Source organism: Monodon monoceros, unplaced genomic scaffold (genome assembly GCF_005190385.1).
Source record: "Monodon monoceros isolate NGI ecotype Baffin Bay Population unplaced genomic scaffold, NGI_Narwhal_1 Super_Scaffold_15, whole genome shotgun sequence".
Taxonomy (NCBI): Eukaryota; Metazoa; Chordata; class Mammalia; order Artiodactyla; family Monodontidae; genus Monodon; species Monodon monoceros.
The window spans coordinates 73,782,436-73,802,299 of NW_021703771.1; the positions used below are offsets into that span (position 1 = coordinate 73,782,436).

Genomic DNA, 19,864 nt, shown 5'->3' on the forward strand with positions numbered 1-19,864 from the left:
AGGAAGAAGAAGAGAGTGTGATAAAGAAGAAAAAGGCATGAGAAATACTATGGCTATTTTGGATAATACATGGTTTCAGATGATCTGGGCCACCATGTTCCAAAGTCAAGAGCTATTTGTTCTTACAAGACTTCACAGTTAAATTTTGATGCTGCAATAGTTTAACTGAATTTTTTTTGATTAGCTCTCACTGCTTTCTCTCAAATTGTCATTTTCTTGGAACTTTGTAGAAGTTCAAAGCCTTCCTGATTCAGCTGTGGGATCAGGCTCAGAGCCACAGAGTAGGTGAGAATGGCTTGGGAAGAACCGTCTTGACTTTGAGGTGGGACTGCTAACCAAAGACAAGCCTAAAGGTCCAGCTAACATTGGTTGGGTTTCATAGTTAACGAAACGTTGTATATTTCAGCGTGGCTAACAAGGGCGCCTCGGTGTCTATGTAGACTTTCAGTCTCTTAAGGGGTTACCAAATCTTAATTGGTATCGAGAGTCTTTACTATGCCCTTTAAGGAGTAATAGCTCAAGTTTTTGTTACTACAAATTCTAAACTAATAATCTCTGTCCTTCCAAGGAACTTGGACTTGAAAGTCTGAAGGCTCTGAATGAATGTAGGATCTATAATGAGAAGATAAACACTATTTATTCTGATTCCGGGGACTAAGGGGCAAGTAATCGGAGGGGGTTGCAGTTAAAGGGCACACAGAACAACAGCACATTGTTTTCTGTCCCCATAGAAGGCAAACTTGAAAGAAACAGCAGAAACTCAACTAAATATTTAGTTTAAATTCAAGGAATAATTTACTAACAATAGGTTACTAAAAATATAAAGAGGAAAAAATTATAATGTCACTTGCTGGTCATCATATATAGAACAGATGCCCTCTATAGAGACTGCGTAGATGCGGTCTGAGTGATTTATAGGATTCATGGAATTCTTTGATTCTAGGGTGGTCATGTGGGTACCTGGATTGGGAGGTGGGGGGACACGGCTCTTGAAATTGACATCTCTGGGCTCTCTCTTTTTAATCATTCCTGACCCAAGAGAATTCTCTGTATCTATATCATGGTTCTGTTAATGTCTTTAGAGATGTCTGTACTCAGAAGTGAAGTAGAGAGGATAGTGGCCTCATAGCTTAATTTGAAGTGGCAATAGCTTTCGTGGAAATAACGGTAAAACCCTGTTCTGCAACCAGTACTAGAGAGCATTAGATTATGGATTGTGTGCACAGGATGGTTCATTCTTAATGTCTTGGAAGCATAGATTTCAGTGCCCGGCTTCTCGGTGATAGGAAAGGATGTAAGGATCAGTCAGTACATGTGGTTTTGAAGGGAGGACCTCCTGTCCACATCCCGAGACAGTGGCAGTGGAGGGCTGCCTGGAAACAAGAAGTGCAGGAACAGCCACCGGGAGCAGACTCTGCTGGGAGTACTTGTCTGAGAGCAATCAAGACTGGTGAGGCAGGGGTAGCCATTGCAGGGTGGATTGTGGTCATGCTTCTTTTAATGACTACTTGAGTTATTTTTCATTGACCAGGGTTTAAGTGCTGACTCTTATTTTTATGTTGCCTGTTTTTAGCACTGACACACTATTCCATGCTTGTAAAGAACACTAGAAATTGTCATTACAAACAGGGAACGCTTGTGGACCTGCTGTTGAAATAAATAAAAGAATCCAGAATTAGATCAAATGAAGTTTTAGGTGGCTTTTTTAGTCAACGGGATGATTTTATTAGTTTGTGTTGCTTAGTATTTGATGATTTCCTATCCTCAAACTTAACTTAAAAGTCCTGTCTACCGTTTAAATTTTTTTAATATGTTGCTAGAACGTTCTTATTTTTTAAATCTTTGCATGTAGAAATGATCCTGTATATATTTATCATTTTAATATTTGCCTTCCAGGTGCCAGGATTGCTGAGTATTCCCAACTGTATGACCAGATCGTATTCAGAGAAACCCCCTTTAAGACTCAGAAGGATGGCTGGGCCAGCCCTCAAGACTCCTCCAACCTCAGCTCTGCATCACCTTCCCACACCCAACATGGTAGCGAGGATTGGCTTTTGCATTCAACCTATAGTAATGGAGAGTTAGCAGATTTCTGCCCCCGGCCAGAGCAAGACTTGAAGTCAAAATATCCCACTTTAGAGATCAATACGAAAAGTACCCCAAGACAACTGTCTGCGGCTTGCTCCGTGCCTTCTCTCCAAATCTCTGAGCCTCTGCTGGGCTCTGTGCAGAGACACAGTGTGGTGGTCAGCCAGCCCAACAAAGAGAACTCCTGTCAGGGCCATCTTTACAACTCTCTGGGACGGAAAGGAATCAGTGCTAAATCTCAGCCTTATAACAGGTCCCAGTCATCTTCCTCCATCCTGATAAACAAGTCCGTGGACTCCATCAACTACCCTAGTGAAATGGGAAAGAAACAGCTGCTGTCTTTACACAGAAGTTCAAGGTGGGAGAGTCACCAGGATTTGGTGCCAGGTATTGCTGACTCAGGTCAACAGGGCACTGAAAAACACTCAGATCTCACACTCCAGGACTCACAGAAAGTTCTGGTAGTAAATAGAAATTTACCTTTAAGTGCCCAAATAGCTACCCAGAACTATTTTTCCAATTTCAAAGAGACTGAAGGAGATGAAGATGACTATGTGGAGATCAAGTCAGAAGAAGATGAGCCAATAAGCAGCAAACTTGGACCATATCTGACATCATACAATGATTCTGACAAATTGAATGACTATCTCTGGAAGGGGCCACCTCCCAATCAGCAAAATATTGTCCAATCTCTAAGGGAAAAATTCCAGTGTCTTAGTTCAAGCAGCTTTGCCTAAGGTTCTTAAGAGTAGCTGCCTGAATTAACTTCCTACTGTGCTCATGAATTAGAGATACTGAGAGATGTTTTGTATGTACCAGATTAGAACAGTTTTGTAATAACCAGAGATGTAAAGTATACTTTCTTTAACAGCACAACTTTTTGAAACAGCTGGCGATCCAGCCAGGATTGTACTGTAGCAAATGTTAGCATCTAACACTGTGTTTTCTGATGTTGATGGTCTTCGTGTTCCATGTAAGTCAATCTTACTTGAAAATTTGAGGTTTTTTTTTTTTTTTTAAACATGATGGCCATGGTATTTTTTCCCATATCCTGACAGTTAGTGCCCAGACTTTAAGAAATGCAATAATCATTTCCTATTATCCAGAAGCCACAGGTATACTAGGACTCAAAGGCAGCAAGGAGGACTTCTCACGTTTTTTAAAAAGAAAGGAAACTAAAGCTGTTTAAAGGATTAAATCCCTCTGTTTAAAGGATTAATCCCTCTGACATTTTTGTTAAATTTGTGCCAAGACCCTAGAATAACTTAAACGAGGGATCTCTAATTGGAGTATTGTCTAGGTGCCCATTTTAGGGTTTCTATGCTGGCATTCCTGCATCTAGTTCATTATAAGGCAGAAAATATGTAACTATTGGAAATTAGAATGTATCATGACCAATTTTCTGTAAGTAAAAATCCTTCCCTGTCTTCCTGAACAAGGCCTGGAGAATGTGCTGCTCGTCACTTATTTTACATTTCATGGGGTTAAATGAATGATTCCCTTAACGGTTTAAAACCAAGTGCAAGAAAATGCAAATTGACTTATTAGAAAAGATGGGTTGACATCTGGGTACAACTTGATTTTCTCATTATATGACAGTTGGGGATGGGGAGAAGATAAAAGCCTTCACTACTTTTTGTGCCTGTTTCTAATCAACACGAAGTAAACCATAAACTAAAATAAAGCAAAGCGCTTTAAAGCTACTCTTCCCAGAGCAGTTTTTCAGATGTCCTTTCATGAATTTTATACTCAGCCAAATGACCTGGTCCCAGCCTTGAGAATTTTATTGACTGTAGTGAAATTTATTTTCTAATCCAGACATAATACGGGGGCCTTTTCTCATTGTTTGGGGGCATATAGAAGAGCAGAATCTTTGGTTACTAAATTCTGACTAATCACATCTTTTAAGTTGTAATTATGGTCTTTAAATAGTGGTTCATTGTGATATTATGTACTAATACAACTGTTTATGGAAGGAAACAAAAACAAAAGCAAGACCTTGTGAGTAAAACACAAAATTAAAGAAGCTAAAGAGAAAAATGAAGGCAGATTTATTGCCACTTTATACAAATATTTTATTGAAGACTCCAATCAATGTAACAAGTATGTTTTCTCAAACAGTGGCTTTCGCATTCTCACTTTAAGCCATTTTACATTCTGTGGCCTCTTCCCCACCCTCTCAGTTTTCATCTTAAAAGATATGATAATCTGTGTAGGGAAAGGGGATCTGGGCTTTTCGTTTAAAGATAAGCAATGATACTGATTTGAATCAGTGACATCTACCATAATTCTTTTTCTCTCTTTAAGTGCTATGCCTCTTTTTCTTAAAAACATAAAATGTGACCATCCTTATTTTATACACAGGTACCTAAGGCATTCATTTTCCTTTTTAAGTAACAAAAAATAACCTAATTTTCTTCTTTCTCCATACTGTACTTTCTTCTTGTAGCTTAGAAAACAAAGTCCATATTGACGAGCATTGTTCTGGAACCATTCCTTCTTTCATTGCCCTCCTTTAAACATGTTATGAGTTTTCAAGAATAAGCAGTATCAGAAAAGAGAAGCACCGTAACTGAGTATAGATTCTCAGACTTGCTAGAGGTATTTGTAAAGGCGTTTACAAAACAAAGTTACCTGACTTCTCTTGTCCCGGGAATGCAGTTTCCCACTTCTCTGCTTTTTGGTTTGTAAGACCCAAATTCTGTATTATCCATGTTGCTGTGGTGTCTTCCTCTCAGAAATTATTAATTCTCCACACCAATGTCCTGTTGCACGACTTTGATGTCACTCATAGGAACACACCCTGCTGCACGGAGGCTGCTGTCATACTGTATAAAATGTCTGTATGGTTGTCTTTAGGTTCTAGGACAAATCTGCAGTTCTATACATCCGTTCTGTCAGCCAGGATACAGATTTTGAGATCTGTGTGTATATATATAATCAAGTTCGTATTTTCCCTCAAAGTTATTCAATGAGTGCTTTTGTTTAAAATAGTTTCTTCGGGAGGTAGGGTAGGGATGTATATAATTGGGGGAAAAGAGTTATATGTACTTAAATGGATGTCAAGTTCTTACTAGGTCTCTGTACTGAAGGTTCAATTTTTTTTTTATAAGTTCACTTTTCACCTACTCTATTCTTTGTGCAAAAAAAACCCCCAGAAAAATAAACAAAAAACCATGCATCTAGGAAAACATAGTTTAAATACTGTATATATGATAATGAAAGTTAGTAATGCTCATTATTTAATAAAGTTTGTAAAGTACAAAGTAAAATACAGTGTGAATTAATGTGTTAATTCTAGAAAGATCAAGATTTTTCTGAACTATACTCAGTTATAATACTTTGCCTTATGAGCTGTGCAGAAAATGGTTCAGGGTAGAATTCCCTGGCGGTCCAGTGGTTAGACCAGTGGACTCAGAGCTTCCGCTGCAGGGTGCACAGGTTCAATCCCTGGTCAGAAAACTAAAATCCCACAAGCTGAGCAGTGTGGCCCAAAAAAAAAAAAAAAAAAAGAAAATGGTTCAGGGTAGTGATGATATACCATGTTTCAGTGGCCTTGTGACTGACCATTTTCTGTACCTTTTGATTACTTTTCAAATATTGAATTTAGCCTGGGATTATCATACCCTTCTCTGAAATTCCCCTTAGACTGAGTGCCTTTCCAGGTAACTGGTTTTGATGGTGTGAGGTCATAGAGTAGTCTGACTTGCAGCTGTGGGGTTAAAGTCAGGTGAGGTGGAGGGGAAGAGCCCAGAATGCTGAAGTTTTTTTGGTGCCAAAAGACAAACTTGCCCACTTTACTTTGGTGGTGCAAGCCCGTGGGCAAAGCTCACTTTGTGTATCTGTGAAAAAGAACAAAGCTTGATTTTCCGGACAATAGCTTATTCACAATGCATCATACGATAGGAAAGGAAGGGAAGCAAGCAGTTCCACTTCATTAGTTCTAAAACCATGTCTATTCAGCTCAAACGTAAAAGAACAGGGCTTGGATAGTAAGTAAATTATCCGCTCTACGGGGCAAACACAAGCCCCCAAATATTCTGTTGTTTGTATGGCAAGGTATGGCTCTCCATATAAGCATCACAAGACCATGGGTAAGCAGATTCCTTCTTGTATAGACTAGTTAAATCAGAGGCTGTAAACTGGTGGCCCAGAGTCTGAATCTGGTTCATACAGTTTTAAAAAGGTTTAACATGAAAATCCAGATTTCCGACTTTAAAAAAAAAAATTAGATCTAGCCTGTTTGGGGCTGGCTTCTGATGAGGTGACTCCGAGATCTGAGGATGGAATTTAAAGGTGAAAATCATCCTGTAAGCCAATAGGGTAGCAGATCCCTGGAGAAAGAAACAGGCGAGGAAGCCATTTTGGGCCTAAGCCATTCTGGGAACTCAGCCTGGCCAAAACGCTTTCCTTGAACAGGTCTCAGTACTAAATGATCTCAAGGGAAACAAAAGAACAAACTGTTATTAGGCAAGAGAAGTAAAAACAGCAAAGTCCTTATCAGTTGTAAGGACTCCCAGTTCTCTTTCAATGGTAAAGATTAGCCTGAAGCCTCAACTACCTGAGCCCCCGAACACAAGAGATGACGTTGTCGCGCTAGCTTCCTACCTGTTTGTCTTGCCAGTTTTCCCCATTTTCAGACTTGTGCATCTCCATCCTCCCAAATCTTAGCCAGCATGATATTTCTAGACACAAAACAATCCAATCTTCTACAAAGTCCTCCAAATCTGTCTCTGCCTTTACAGGATGCTCCCTTTGCCTGCGTGACCCTCCCACTACGATCCAGGAGAAAACCTGCCAGGTCCGCAACACTCAGCTCAAAAATCACTATTAAGAACTGTGGAGGGTCTGGGATTTTACTCAGCTTGCACGCTAACGAGTTAGCTTGCCTCTGTATCAGAGGTCATGATCACTCCCGGCAGGATAGGCAGCGTGAAAGCATTGGTTTCCCTTGCTTCTCCAGGCCCCCCGGGGGCCTGCAGAGCATTCCAAGTATGTGCTACACGCACACAGTGGGTTGGTTTCACAGTTGAGGAATACTGGATTTAGGAATCTTTTATCTTAAAGAGCTACTGGCAAACCTGCCCAATCTTTGACCCTGGAGGGAGGCATTATCTTTACACTGTGGGCAGCAAACATATCTGCCCCTCTCTGCCCTGGAGGGAAACACTCTCTATTTTCCAAGGTCCTTTGTTATGCAAATATCCTTTCAACACTAGCCCAGAACAAGACTGATTGATACAAGACAGGAAGAGATGCAAAATGCAGGAAACCCATAGAGAGTGTCTCAGAACAATCACATTGTTAACCCAAAATTGGGTTCCCCTCTTGGTGGGTGTCAAGCTAAAAGACACAACCATGCCAAAGGTCCTGAGAAAGATTTATTACTTGCAACAAGTAAGGAGAACACCAGGGATCTTACGCAAAGCAGTGTCTCCCCTAACAGCAAAGTTGGGGAAGTGTTTAAGCTAAGGGTACATGCATATTCATGAAGGGGCTTGAGCAAGAGAATTCAGCATAGAATTGGGGCAAAGGTCAACAGCGTGCAAGCTTTAGTTGACTGAAGTCAGAAAAGGTCAACATCATCATCCTTTAGGTTCCAATTGATCTGTTGGAAGCTTCTTGTGACTCTCCAGGTCTAGGGAGGTGTTTCTTAACACTTACAACTCTCTGAACCTTTAGGCTTTATAGCTTTCCATCAACATGCCTGTGGTTCTACTACACAGTTCTGCACAGTAAACTCTGACGCCCTGACACCCGAGATTGTGTCTGTCTTGTTCAAAGTTGATTCCTTCACCACATGCCTAGCATGGAGGCTAGTATAGTGCAAATGCACTCTCACTCTCTCTCTATACCTATAAATATCATATTAACTTCAGATATATATATATATATTCCTTTTTCTGGAAACAAACTTTCTTTGACCTATGTCCAAATGTCATCTCAAAGTGCACTGAAATTATTTATATCCACTAGGGAAAGAATGTGAGTTAATGCATTTTTAAGGGCTTCAACACAAGAGAGCCCTTTCCTCTCAGGGTAGTTGACTTTTCCTAAGTAAACCAATATATATTTGAGTTTGGGATAAACAGATTCAGACATATCTATCTCCAAATGAGATCCTGACACTTCCCCATGAAACAAACCTGGGAATATGAAAGATCCTGAAGTTTTCTTCCATAAATCTTTCTCCCTTTCCTATCCTCTCCTACAAGTGTGTCTTATGAGTGTGTAAGAACCCAAATAGCTCTCATCTGGAATGACTTCAGGGTGGGGCCCAAGAGGGAGTTGAAGGTGAGCAGAGGACAGAGGCCTCCATGGTCATCCACGTGAGGACCTGAACAGGTTGAGTAAAATACTTTAACTGGCTTGATCGGCACAGGCATTTGCTGTCCTAGACCTTAAAGTGATTTCTTAAAATTACATATAAGATCGCAGTTAATCATATCATAATGGGACAGACCATTGTTGACCATCAGCGTCAACACCTAAAATTTTTTAAGATTAGAAAGTATGTTAATTCACTTAAGAAAAACAGAAAACAAAAAATCCACATGGCTTCTAGGTGAACTTTATTATACTTTTATTTTTGGCCCTGCTGCACAGCTTGCGGGGATCTTAGTTCCCCAACCAGGGATTGAACCCGGGCTCCGCCTCGGCAGTGAAAGCGCCAATTCCCAACCACTGGACCGCCAGGGAATTCCCTATTATACTTTAATGTGAGATCTAATTAAAAGAGAGTATCGCTTTAAAGGTGTGGATTGCCGTAAGCTTTTGGTGACCACTGAAAACAGCCTCCAAAGTGCCTTCTTCAAGATGGCTTTGTAGCACATCTATATGGCCTGAGTCATTTCCATATTATGGATTCCAGTAACAAATTAGTTTTGGTGGCTCACCCTTCCTAATCAATTTAGCTTAGGTGTACAGTTTTAAACTTGATCTTTTCTATTCAAACCTTTCTTCCATACAGAATAGTTCATGAAGTGTTGAATGTGTCTTCTTTGGGGCCTGCTGTGCCATGCTGAGCCATGCAATTCACAAAAATGCCACACTTTTCCGTGCAATTCAGTATGATTGGAAGGGTTGCCTTTTTATATGAAGTTGTGGCTGTGTTGTTTATTCTCCACTTCCCTGTGCTATTTCTTCTCCACTTAACATTTTTAGCAGTTATAAATTTTCTGAGAACTGCTTCTGCAAAAGGTTACAGGTAAATATTGCCACCACAGGTGTGGCCCCAACTGACCTTCCTATCCCTCCCCCAGCACATAGAAAGCCTTCAACACACAGCTACTGAACAAGCGAATGAAAGAATGTTATTTCTCACACCAAACTGGAAACAATACAAACAACATCAGGAAAAGGTAAAATAAATTATGGTCTATCCACAATATAGATTAGGTTATAATATATAGCCACTATAAGTCATGATTTCGAGTACTATCCCTTCCCAATTTCATGAAAACAGATATAGCAAGTGAAGAAGAGACCTATATATATAATATGGTCACAATCTCGTAATACAAGTTAAAATAAAATTAAGAGATCAAAATTAACAGTTATGACTTGGCAATAGTATTGTGGGTGATTTTATTTTTTACTTTATGCTTTTCTCTATATACATTATAAATAAACAGTATATATATTTGAAAAACACACTCAGCTCCAGCATCAGATCCTCTGGTGTTTTCTCTGATGCTCCTCCATAAACAGTTAAGCATTTCATTTTCATCACCTCAGAAAACAACCCTGTACCTATCAGCTCTAACCTCCAATCCCTCTATTTCCCCTGCCCCCAGCCATAAGCAAACCCTAAACCAATTGCCCTTCCAGGAAGCAAACTGCCACCCGAGGGCAGGATGTTATTGGCATTCTAGGCGGAGCAAGAAGGTACTGTCTCAGGGCAGGAAGGGAGCCCCATGCTCACGCCCCACCCTCCTCTGATTTTTAACCTAGCCAAATTTCGAGTCTGTGTTCGCAAGTGCCAGAAAGTGCCCGTCCCTGACGTCCAGGCAACTCGAACAGCAGCCCCGCGCCCCACAGGCGCCCACCTTCCCAACGTCACGGCCACTGAGCGCAGTGCCCCCTAGGGGCTCCTCTCCGCTGAGGAAGAATAGCCAGGACCTTCTTGCCGCTGGCCCGTTACCGGCCGGGTCCGGTTCTCCCGCCTGGCGCCCGCCCCGCCACCCCCAGGAGGGACGTGAGCCGCTGCGTCTCTGAGCTCAGCCTCCCGCTTTCGCCGCCTCGCCGCGTCCCCGCTGCGCCGCCCGCGCCTCGCCATGAGCGCGCGTCTGCCGCTCGTCCTGCGCCAGCTCGGCCGCCTGCAGCCCCCCGGCCCGCCGCGCCGCCTCCGAGAGCTTTGTCTCGCCAGCAGCGGCGGGGGCGGCGGATGTGGCGGCGGGGAGGGCCTGCTCGGGCAGCGGCGGCTGCGGGACACCCAGGCCGGGAGCAGCCGGGGCCCGGGCAGCCGGGCGCCCCCAGCGCGGGACTCGATCGTCCGGTGAGTGTCCGGCGCTCGCCGCCGCCCAAGTCCCCGGCGGCCGGGGGAGACCCAGGAGGTGGGGGGGCCGGAGCTCTCGAGTCTCGGCCGGGCCCCGGGGGCCTCCGTGGGGGCTTCGCTGAGCACGGGGTCGCGAGTGTTTGGTGCCAACTTTTAGGGGTGACGGCAGCTGGTGGGGGACAGCGCGGGCACCGGGAGGGCGGGCTGGCCGCGCCGGAGGACGGAGACTCTTGGGGCCGGCCCAGGTCGGAGGGGCGGGGGTCGGGAGGGCGTGGGCATCCGCGGCGGGTGCTGCGCAGCTCAGACCGCGCGCCTCGCTCCACGTGCACCTCCCGCCGCCTGCTCTGATGCCGGGCGCGGCCTGGGCAGGAAAGGGGAGGCGCGGCGAGGGCTGGAGCCCCGAGGGGGAGGGGCGCCCGCTCCCGCCGCGCCAGCCCGGCCGCCCGCCTACTGGTCGGATCCGGGGTGGGGGCCGGGGCGCTGCGGGGCTGCGGCGGGAGCGCCCCGGGCCCAGCGATCGGCGCCCGTCTGCGCAGGGGCTCCGCCTTCGGGACGCTGGCTGCGGGCGGCGTACAATGACTGCAGTGAGGTCTGCACTTCCCAAACGCCGCAGCCTCCTGCGCGTGGGAGGGCTGCGGCCCGGCCCACCCAGTGACGCGCGGAGGGCGGCCTGAGAAGTCGGGGCCGTCTCGTTCCCAGCATCGCTGCACGTTGGGCACGGAATCCCCAGCTCAGCCTTATTTCCAAAGTTCTCTCCCGAGCGAGAGGCGAACTCTGCCTGGGAGCCCCGGGCCGGCCTTCCGCTGTCCCCACCGGAGACGTTCGCGGGTCCCTCTCCACCCCCGTACCCACCCCCCTTGATCCCCACACACACCCTAGCCGCTTCTCCTAGCCCTTCGGTGGGAGCGAGGGGAAGTAGAGCCTTGTCTGAGTGAAGCGCTCCGGACATGCCTGGGGGTCGCGGGAAAGCCCTTTCTTCCCTTCCCTAACTAGAATTCCTAGTTCCAGGATGCCATGTTATGGAGCGAGCTCTTCACGTCCATCCGCTGACATCCTCTTCTCTTTTCCTTCTAGCCTTCATTCTGAAAATGAATTTACCTTTTTACTCCCTCTGTTTCCAAGGCGCTTCATGATGTGGCCTATGGCTCCAAGGACTCTTCAGTTTACCTTGTCTTCTCTCCGGACGTCGCGGTTAGGTCTCTTCCGGTCATTAGATTTTAAGCAGTGTACAGCTGAGCTCATCTTAAGGGGTTGTTACCAAACCGAACTGGGGTATCCTCGCCAGATGTGCAGCACACCCAGTCTACTGACACCGGGTTGTGACGTAGGCAGGTACAGTGTTTGTTGCAGGGGAGTAAGGGACGCCTCAGATCCACTCCACTCCAACTTGGTCTTTGAGATAGAGGTTTTGGGGTTTTTTTGTTTGTTTGCCGAGCCACGGGGCATGTGGGATCTTCCCCGACCAGGGGTCGAACTGGTGCCCTCTGCGTTGGGAGCGGGGAGTCAACTGCTGGACCACCAGGGAAGTCCAGCGTGTCTTAATTGTGGTTTCGGCAGTCGGGATGTCTCTGGTTTATGCTTCTCTAGCCGGGTGGTCCTTGGCCAGAGGTCTGTTAGATCATTTTGCCCTGGAGAAACAGCCTGAGTTTGTAGTTAGTGAAGATATCTATGATAGCAATTTTAGTATATTAACGATGTTACCAACAACAGCAATTTTAGTCATCTGACTCTGGTTGATTATTGCTCATTTAGCACAGGATTAAGGGGACAAGAAAAGGAATAAAGTTTTGGATAGAGAGATTAATCATAAACTGGATAAGAGGTATTAGGGGGATTTGGTTTCAGGGTAAGGGTCCAAAGACAGTATAGGATGCAGAAGTCACCTTCCAACCAGAAGTTGAGGAGGCAACTTTTCTCACCCAGGGCAGAAAAATCTCTGATGAGAAACATCTATGCTACTTTCTAGACTTCTTGAGCCTGACAACTCCTTGCTTGCTTTGCTTGGCACTGTAAGAATAATGGAAGAATAAGGAATAACCCCAAAGAATGAAACGTCACACGTGTGACAAGTTGTGGGGGCATTAGCCAACTTTATGAGCAGAGTTGGTGACAGGTGTCAGCTTCTACAGTCGTGTGCCCTTCATTTTATTGAGGGGTAGGTGCTACAAGTGTTTCTGGGAAAATTGCTTTTGGAAGGAGTGTTTTTAGCGTTCAGGTATAGCTTTGAGGCACAGAACAACACTGTACAATTGTAAGAACAAAGGTAGAGTCCTTGTAGTACGCCTGCTCTACAGATGAGGAAACGGGTTCCTTAGTGGCTCAGTGAATTGCCCACGCTAGTCAACCAGAGGCCTGATTTCCCCTGAGTGCTTCAGGGCCACCCAGACTCCTTGTTGAAGACACACATTCCCAGGCCCCACCCAGACTTAGGGAGTCCGACTTTCTGGGCTGAGTCACAAAGCCTTTCTCTTTACCACGCTTTCCAGATGACCCATATACACATTGCCAAGAACCACTTGGGACCCGCACTCCAGTGCCTTCCCACAGTAGCCAGAAATGAGGACCCAGTATGGCCCAAATTCGCAGCCAAGAAAGGCAGAGAACCTGCCTACGGCATGTGGTCCTCAGCCGCATGTTGTCGGACAGAAGATTCTTGCTCGTTTATAAGGTGATTTGTGAACTTTCACATATAGTCTGGTTTATCAACACAACAATACAATTGTTTCACTGGGAATCAAGTTGCTTTATCCCAAGTGTTTAAAAACAAACCAAAACCTTCCTGGGTTGTAGACAGCTGCATTCCCATTTACTCTATGTCTTCTAGCCCAGCTGATTGTGGGAAGGCTCATCCTGGTTGAGTTTTGAAGCCTTTAAACGTTTTCTGAGCACCCTTCTCTCCTCATCCACCTACAAGAGCAGTGCCTGCCAGTTACATTCGTCAAATTCTTCTCTAAAACTGGGAGGAGTTTTGCCCCTGGCCATTCTGCCTTGTCCCTTTGCTCATGGCCATTTATTGCTGATGGGATCTGGCTGGAAGTTCCCCTTGCATTTTTTGAAAGCTGTTGTGCATGCAAGACCCTGATGGAGACAAGAGATGATACTTAGAGGTGGTCTTAAGCACTGAAGCTTGGGTACTGCCTTGGCTAAGCCTTTTGTCTATTATTGTGAGAGGAAAAAGAGCCAACTTTCTTTTTTTAATTTTTTATTTAATATTTTTTAATTAAAAATTTTTATTGAAATATAGTTGATTTACAATGTTGTGTTCCAGGTGTACAGCAAAGTGATTCAGTTATACATAAATGTCTATATGTATATAGATAGATATATCTTTTTCAGATTCTTTTCCATTATAGGCTGTTACAAGATACTGAATATAGTTCCCTGTGCTATATAGTAGGTGCTTGTTGTTTGTCTATTCTATATATAGTAATGTGTATCTGTTAATCCCAAACTCCTAATTTATCCCTCCCCCCCCCTTCCCCTTTGGTAACCATAAGATTGTTTTCTATGTCTGTGGGTCTGTTTCTGTTTTGTAAATAAGTTCATTTGTAAGAGCCAACATTTTTTTTAAAATAAATTTATTTATTTATTTTTGGCTGCGTTGGGTCTTAGTTGCGCACAGGCTTTCTCTAGTTGCAGCGAGCAGGGGCTACTCTTAGTTGCGATGTGCGGGCTTCTCATTGTGGTGGCTTCTCTTGTTGCAGAGCACGGGCTCTAGGCGCGCGGGCTCAGTAGTTGCGGCACACAGGCTCAGAAGCTGTGGCTCGTGGGCTCTAGAGCGCAGGCTCAGTAGTTGTGGCACACAGGCTTAGTTGCTCCGCGGCATGTGGGATCTTCCCGGACCAGGGCTCGAACCCGTGACCCGTGCATTGGCAGGCGGATTCTTAACCACTGCGCCACCGGGGAAGCCCTACGCCAGGTATTTCATGATTGTTCTCCTCCCCCTCCCTCCACCCTTTCCACACTTGGAGGAGCCTGTCCTTGTGTTGTCTAATTAGTTTCATTTAGAGTAGAAAACCTTCTAAGAAAATGTGTTGTATCCATCCTTTCTAGTCATTAACCTAGACCTGACTATATTGTTTTTCTTTCTCAATGCAGAGACGTCATTCAGAATTCGAAAGAAGTTCTGAGTTTATTGCAAGGAAAAAACCCTGCCTTTAAGCCGGTTCTTGCTATTATTCAGGTAAGCTAAGAATGTGGTTCTGTCTTGCTATTTTAGGATGTCTTTTAATTTAGAAGACAACTGTACACAGGTGACCAGCTGCATTTCTTGTCACAGAAGTCCCACTCGGGCTTAGGGGAGGGAGGAGAAAGATCATGTGGAAATGTTGTCATTTCCCCCTTTATCTGGTCATTTTGCCTCTTCAGGATTACAGGTTAGGTACCACTCTGTCTGAGTCTGTCTCCTTTTGGTGCGGATAGCTTCCGGAGGTCAGGATGTAGGTGCTCATGTAAGTTGCATTACACAGGATATAATGTGGTCCATTATGAATGCTGATCAGATGTGATTTGAGTGGGATGGGCAAAAACATGCCACTTTGTTTCTGTGGAAGACAGATGCTTGCTGAGACATGGTATTTGGTGATCTTACTACTCAGTCTTTTCAAGCCTGCCGTGAGTCTGAAGGGCCAAAAGCCATGGCATGGCAGGACTTGGGAGTTCCATGTCTGTGTTCTAGCCACGGCCCCTTCATTGCCAGCTGCAGTTGGCACTGTTTGCCGCCCTCATTGGCACACCCAGGTGACGCAGGTGCAGGGAAGTGGTGCGCTGAGCCAAGCCTGTGAGGTCACACAGCCCAGTTGGGCTGCCTCTGTGGTTTTTGGTGCACGCTTAGTGTATCAGAGTAGCAGCCTCTAGTTTCATCAGCGCTGTCATTTCAAGACTGGAGAGCTATGCTCAAGCCACTTTGGGGCCTGCGCTCTTTGGGGTCTGTCTCCTCGCCCCCTACAAAGATAGATAAGCAAGTGAGAAGAGTGGAAAGAAAAGCGAAACGAGAGCCTGGCCTCCTGGAATTTGGCTCATTGGTAGCTTTTCACCCAAGGGCAAGTCCTAAACACCCGTCTTAGGTGTCCTCACTTAGAAAGGAATGCTGCCTATGTGGCTATATACGCCCTATGAGGAGTATTATTTTCAAAAGTGATATATCTTAAAGCCTGAGAAACTGACACGCTGATACATACCAGCCCTTAGTCCCGTTTTATGAGCAATAAGATTCTTTTTCTGCATTTCCCTATCGTCTCTGTAGTCAGATAATGTATAATCACAGAATTAGTCTTTGTATTGTTTTGTGCCTTTCCACGGTATTTTTATGTTGTTACGTTCCCCTTCTTGCTCTCCTTTCCCAAGGCAGGTGATGATAACTTGATGCAGGAAGTAAACCAGAATTTGGCTGAGGAGGTAAGGATTGTTGACTTTTTGAATGATTTTAAAACTTCATTTTAATTTTAGGGTGATAGATTCATTTTCTCTCCGTGACAGAATCTCCCTGTGCTCTCTTTGCAGGCTGGTCTGAACATCGCTCACATCTGTCTTCCTGCAGATAGCAGTGAAGATGAGGTAATACAGGAGCACACTTAACCCTTATTTTGTGTTCCTCTTCAGTCCTAACAGACCTCTTAACATCTCTTAGTTGTGGTCAGAACTGAACAAGCCTTTTCTTAGGGCTGAACTTTTAGAGGGAATAGTTCATTTTTCCCACTAGTGTAGATGCTCCTTGATCTATCTGTCCCTTACCATGTTCCTTTTTTTTTAATTGAAGTATAGTTGATTTATAATGGTGTATTAGTTTCTGGTATATAGCAAAGTGACTCAGTTATACATAGACATTTGTGTATTCTTTTCCATTATGGTTTATTACCATATCGAATATAGTTCCCTGTGCTATTCAGTATGACCTTGTTGTTATCTCCTTACCATGTGTTTCTGTTGACGATGTGACCTATGATGTGGTGACTTTGGTTGTGTTTCTTCAGCTGTAGCAACAGCATCGTCTAGTGGAAATTATCAGTGTCTGGAGGACTAGTTCTGGTTTGCAGTGTCCTGACGGGTTGTTTGGCCTTGCTTGGACCATTCTTTGGTTTCTCTGGGTCTCAGTTGCCCTGTCGATAAAATAAAGGAGAAGATATGTTTCAGGCTAAGCTTGTGTGAATCCTTCAGTGGGCAGCTGATGAAAATCCACCATAGGGGGGCTTCCCTGGTGGCGCAGTGGTTGAGAGTCCGCCTGCCGATGCAGGGGACGCGGGTTCGTGCCCCGGTCCGGGAAGATCCCACATACCGCGGAGCGGCTGGGCCCGTGAGCCATGGCCGCTGAGCCTGCGCGTCCGGAGCCTGCGCTCCACAACGGGAGAGGCCACAACAGTGAGAGGCCCGCGTACCACAAAAAAACAAACAAAAAAAGAAAAACCACCATAGGGTTCTTTTGTTGCTACTGTATGTGCTTTAGTTGTTTCCACCAGCAGGGAAGACCAGTCCTCATAGTGTCATCTCAAGCATGGGAGAAGCAGTCACCCTTATAAGTAGGGCCTAGGAAACTGGACCATGGGCCATCCTGGTGTCTGCTCCTTCTATGGCTAGGTTTTCTTCAGACTGGCTGTGGCAGTGATGAAAACCTTAAGTAATCTGGAATAACACAGAAGTTTTTTGTGTGTGAATAAAGTTTAGCAGTAGGCAGTCCCTGGCTGGTGTGGTGGCGTCACTGAGTCGTTAGGAACTCGGGCTCCCTGGATCTTGCTGCGCTGTGGTCTTTGTTGTGCTGCCTCGTCCAGGATGGCAGATTCAGCACCACAGATCACATCCACATTCCAGCCAGCGTCAAAGAGAAAATAAATCCAGTCTCAGTGAGGAGAGACATAATCTGAAAGGATTATTGCAAGGTGGGGAAAGGGACTGCACACTCTGCCCGTTAGCTCGACACACCTTTGAGAGGTAAGCAAAAGGCTTCTCTTCTATAGGGAGGAAAGAACCCAGTGTGAGAAAAGTGGGATGAAAGGGTGGCTTGATGGGATAGCAGATGAGAGAATGTTTACCCTGAGGCCAGCCTATTCTCCCGGGGAGGTTGGGTGGTGGTAGAGCTGTTGGCCAATCAGACCGAGGGTAGGTCAAAGGTTAGGAACCCGGGGGAAGGGAAGAAGCTTACCCAAAGTTTGGTTAACAGACATTTTGTGCCGATGGATCAGTGGAGACCAGCAGTTCAAGTAAATCATTTATGAACAAAGAATAGAACTTTGTGGGGTCTGGAGACTAGGGAGCATTGGATGGTCGTGTCAGAATCATATGGGGAAGGTGGTTCTTTGCAGTCCACACAGGATGGGGGCATTTCTTAACCATCCCTGTTTTCCAGGATCACAGGGCTTAGTTCAACAAGTTCTTATCACCAGCAAGAGAAAGGAAAGACAAAGACCAAAGTCAGGATCCCAGTCTTTCTCCTGAAAGCCACAGTTCTGCTTGCATTCCACTGGCCTGAACCTAATTGCTTGGCCTTTCTGCAAGGGAGGCGAGAAATGTGGTCTTTATACCAAGTGGCCCGAGATCATTTCTTAGCACAGCTAAAAATTAAGAGTTCATTACTAAGAAAGAACAGAAATTGGATATTGGGCAAACAGTTTCTACCACACTTGCCATTGTAAGATATTACCAATACTGACACCTGTCCTACCAGTACTAACAGAATGCGGAGAAATGCGTTTTCCCTTTGCAGAGGACACTCATTTTCTGCAGTGGAATTTGCATGTTCTTAGATTGTTTTGCCGCTGTTTTGATAGCCCTTGACTTTTTTTTCCCCCTTGGCTTATTTAATTTTTTTCATTCAAATTTTTTTTTTCCAGTTTGTCACAGTATTTTTTTAAAATTCTTATTGGAGTATAGTTGCTTTACAATACTGTGTTAGTTTATACTGTACAGCAAAGTGAATCAGCTATATTTATACATATATCCCCTCTTTTTTTGGATTTCCTTCTCCTTTAGGTTCCCCTTGGCTTATTTTTTTGACAAGGAGTCACTTATTCACTCTTTTTCTTTGAAATTCTGATAAATGGGAATTTATATGATGGTGTTATTATGTTGGAAAAGAGTAAGGATCTTAATTTATTAAGATTTTATTAAGATTTTGTTGTCGTTGTTACCTCTAACTACGTTGGAGGTAACAATAGTACCCTCACTTCATTCTGGCTGGGCTCTATGTATAGATGCCACCCCGTCTGACCACCCCCTACCCGCCATCACTCCATATCAATTTCAGAGATTATACTATTATTATTGTTATTTTTTTTGTAATTTTATTTATTTTATTTTTTGGCTGCATTGGGTCTTTGTTGCTGTGCACGGGCTTTCTCTCTAGCTGCAGCGAGCGGGGGCTACGCTTTGTTGCGGTGCACGGGCTCCTCATTGCTATGGCTTCTCTTGCTATGGAGCACGGGCCCTAGGCAAGTGGGCTTCAGTAGTTGCAGCACACGGGCTCAGTAGTTGTGTCTCACAGGCTCTAGAGCGTGGGCTCAGTAGTTGTGGTGCACGGGCTTAGTTACTCAGAGGCATGTGGGATCTTCCTGGACCAGGGATTGAACTCGTGTCCCCTGCATTGGCAGGCAGATTCTTAACCACTGTGCCACCAGGGAAGTCCCTGTTGTTGTTGTTATTGGTCTTGTCTTCTCTACTAGAATATAAGCTCCATGAGGGCAGATATTTTTTACAACTGTATTTCCTTTACTCAGAACTGGTACAAGGTAGATATTCAAAACATTCAACATTTGTTGAATGAATGACAGAATGATGAATATTAAACAAAATTTTCTTTCTGAGTTTTCTGAATATATCAAATAGCTTTTTCTTCTCTTACCAGGTAGAAATACCATCATGATTTTTGCTAGATAGTAAAACAGAAATGGTAAACCAACACTTCTCATAGTGAGATCCATATCTACGAGCTAGAATCTCTCTTAGTTATGAACTAGTAACATTGCTAAGTGAAATCCTGGCGTAAAATAGAGGTAAACAGAGAGGCCAGAGCATTGCTTATTTAAAGACATACCTGGCCATTCAATAGCGATTATATTAGCTTCCCAAACTGCTTTGGTCTTTTTCATAAACAGCAAATTATTTTAGTGTTTCCTGTAAAATGGAGCTGTTTATGCTTAGAGGTTTTCCGTCCTAAGCCTTTGGAAATGCTTTCTACATGCCATTCTGGTCCAGAGAACAGGAGGGCCCGAGTGTCATGATTAGTAAGCTTTGGTTACGCACACTGTGCTTGAAACACAGGCTTCTCTGGGCCAGGTTGGAATGCTCGAG

The 19,864-nt window shown here is 44.6% G+C and overlaps 2 protein-coding genes across 6 annotated transcripts in view; both read left to right on the forward strand.

Annotated features, from left to right (window-relative positions):
* PLEKHG1 (pleckstrin homology and RhoGEF domain containing G1) overlaps positions 1-5,354 on the forward strand; it is a 222,890-nt gene extending 217,536 nt beyond the window's left edge. The window contains exon 17 of the mRNA XM_029223863.1: positions 1,897-5,354. Within this exon, the coding sequence (XP_029079696.1) occupies positions 1,897-2,825 (929 nt within the window). The 3' untranslated portion in view covers positions 2,826-5,354. The remainder of the gene's footprint in view (positions 1-1,896) is intronic.
* Positions 5,355-10,145: 4,791 nt separating this feature from the next.
* MTHFD1L (methylenetetrahydrofolate dehydrogenase (NADP+ dependent) 1 like) overlaps positions 10,146-19,864 on the forward strand; it is a 196,375-nt gene continuing 186,656 nt past the window's right edge. For all 5 annotated transcript variants that reach the window (XR_003793716.1, XR_003793717.1, XM_029223967.1 and 2 more), the window contains exons 1-4: positions 10,146-10,585; positions 14,684-14,768; positions 15,932-15,982; positions 16,088-16,141. Coding sequence is in view for 3 of the 5 variants with exons in the window: in XM_029223967.1 (XP_029079800.1) it covers positions 10,365-10,585; positions 14,684-14,768; positions 15,932-15,982; positions 16,088-16,141 (411 nt within the window). In the remaining 2 variants the exon portion in view is untranslated. The remainder of the gene's footprint in view (positions 10,586-14,683; positions 14,769-15,931; positions 15,983-16,087; positions 16,142-19,864) is intronic.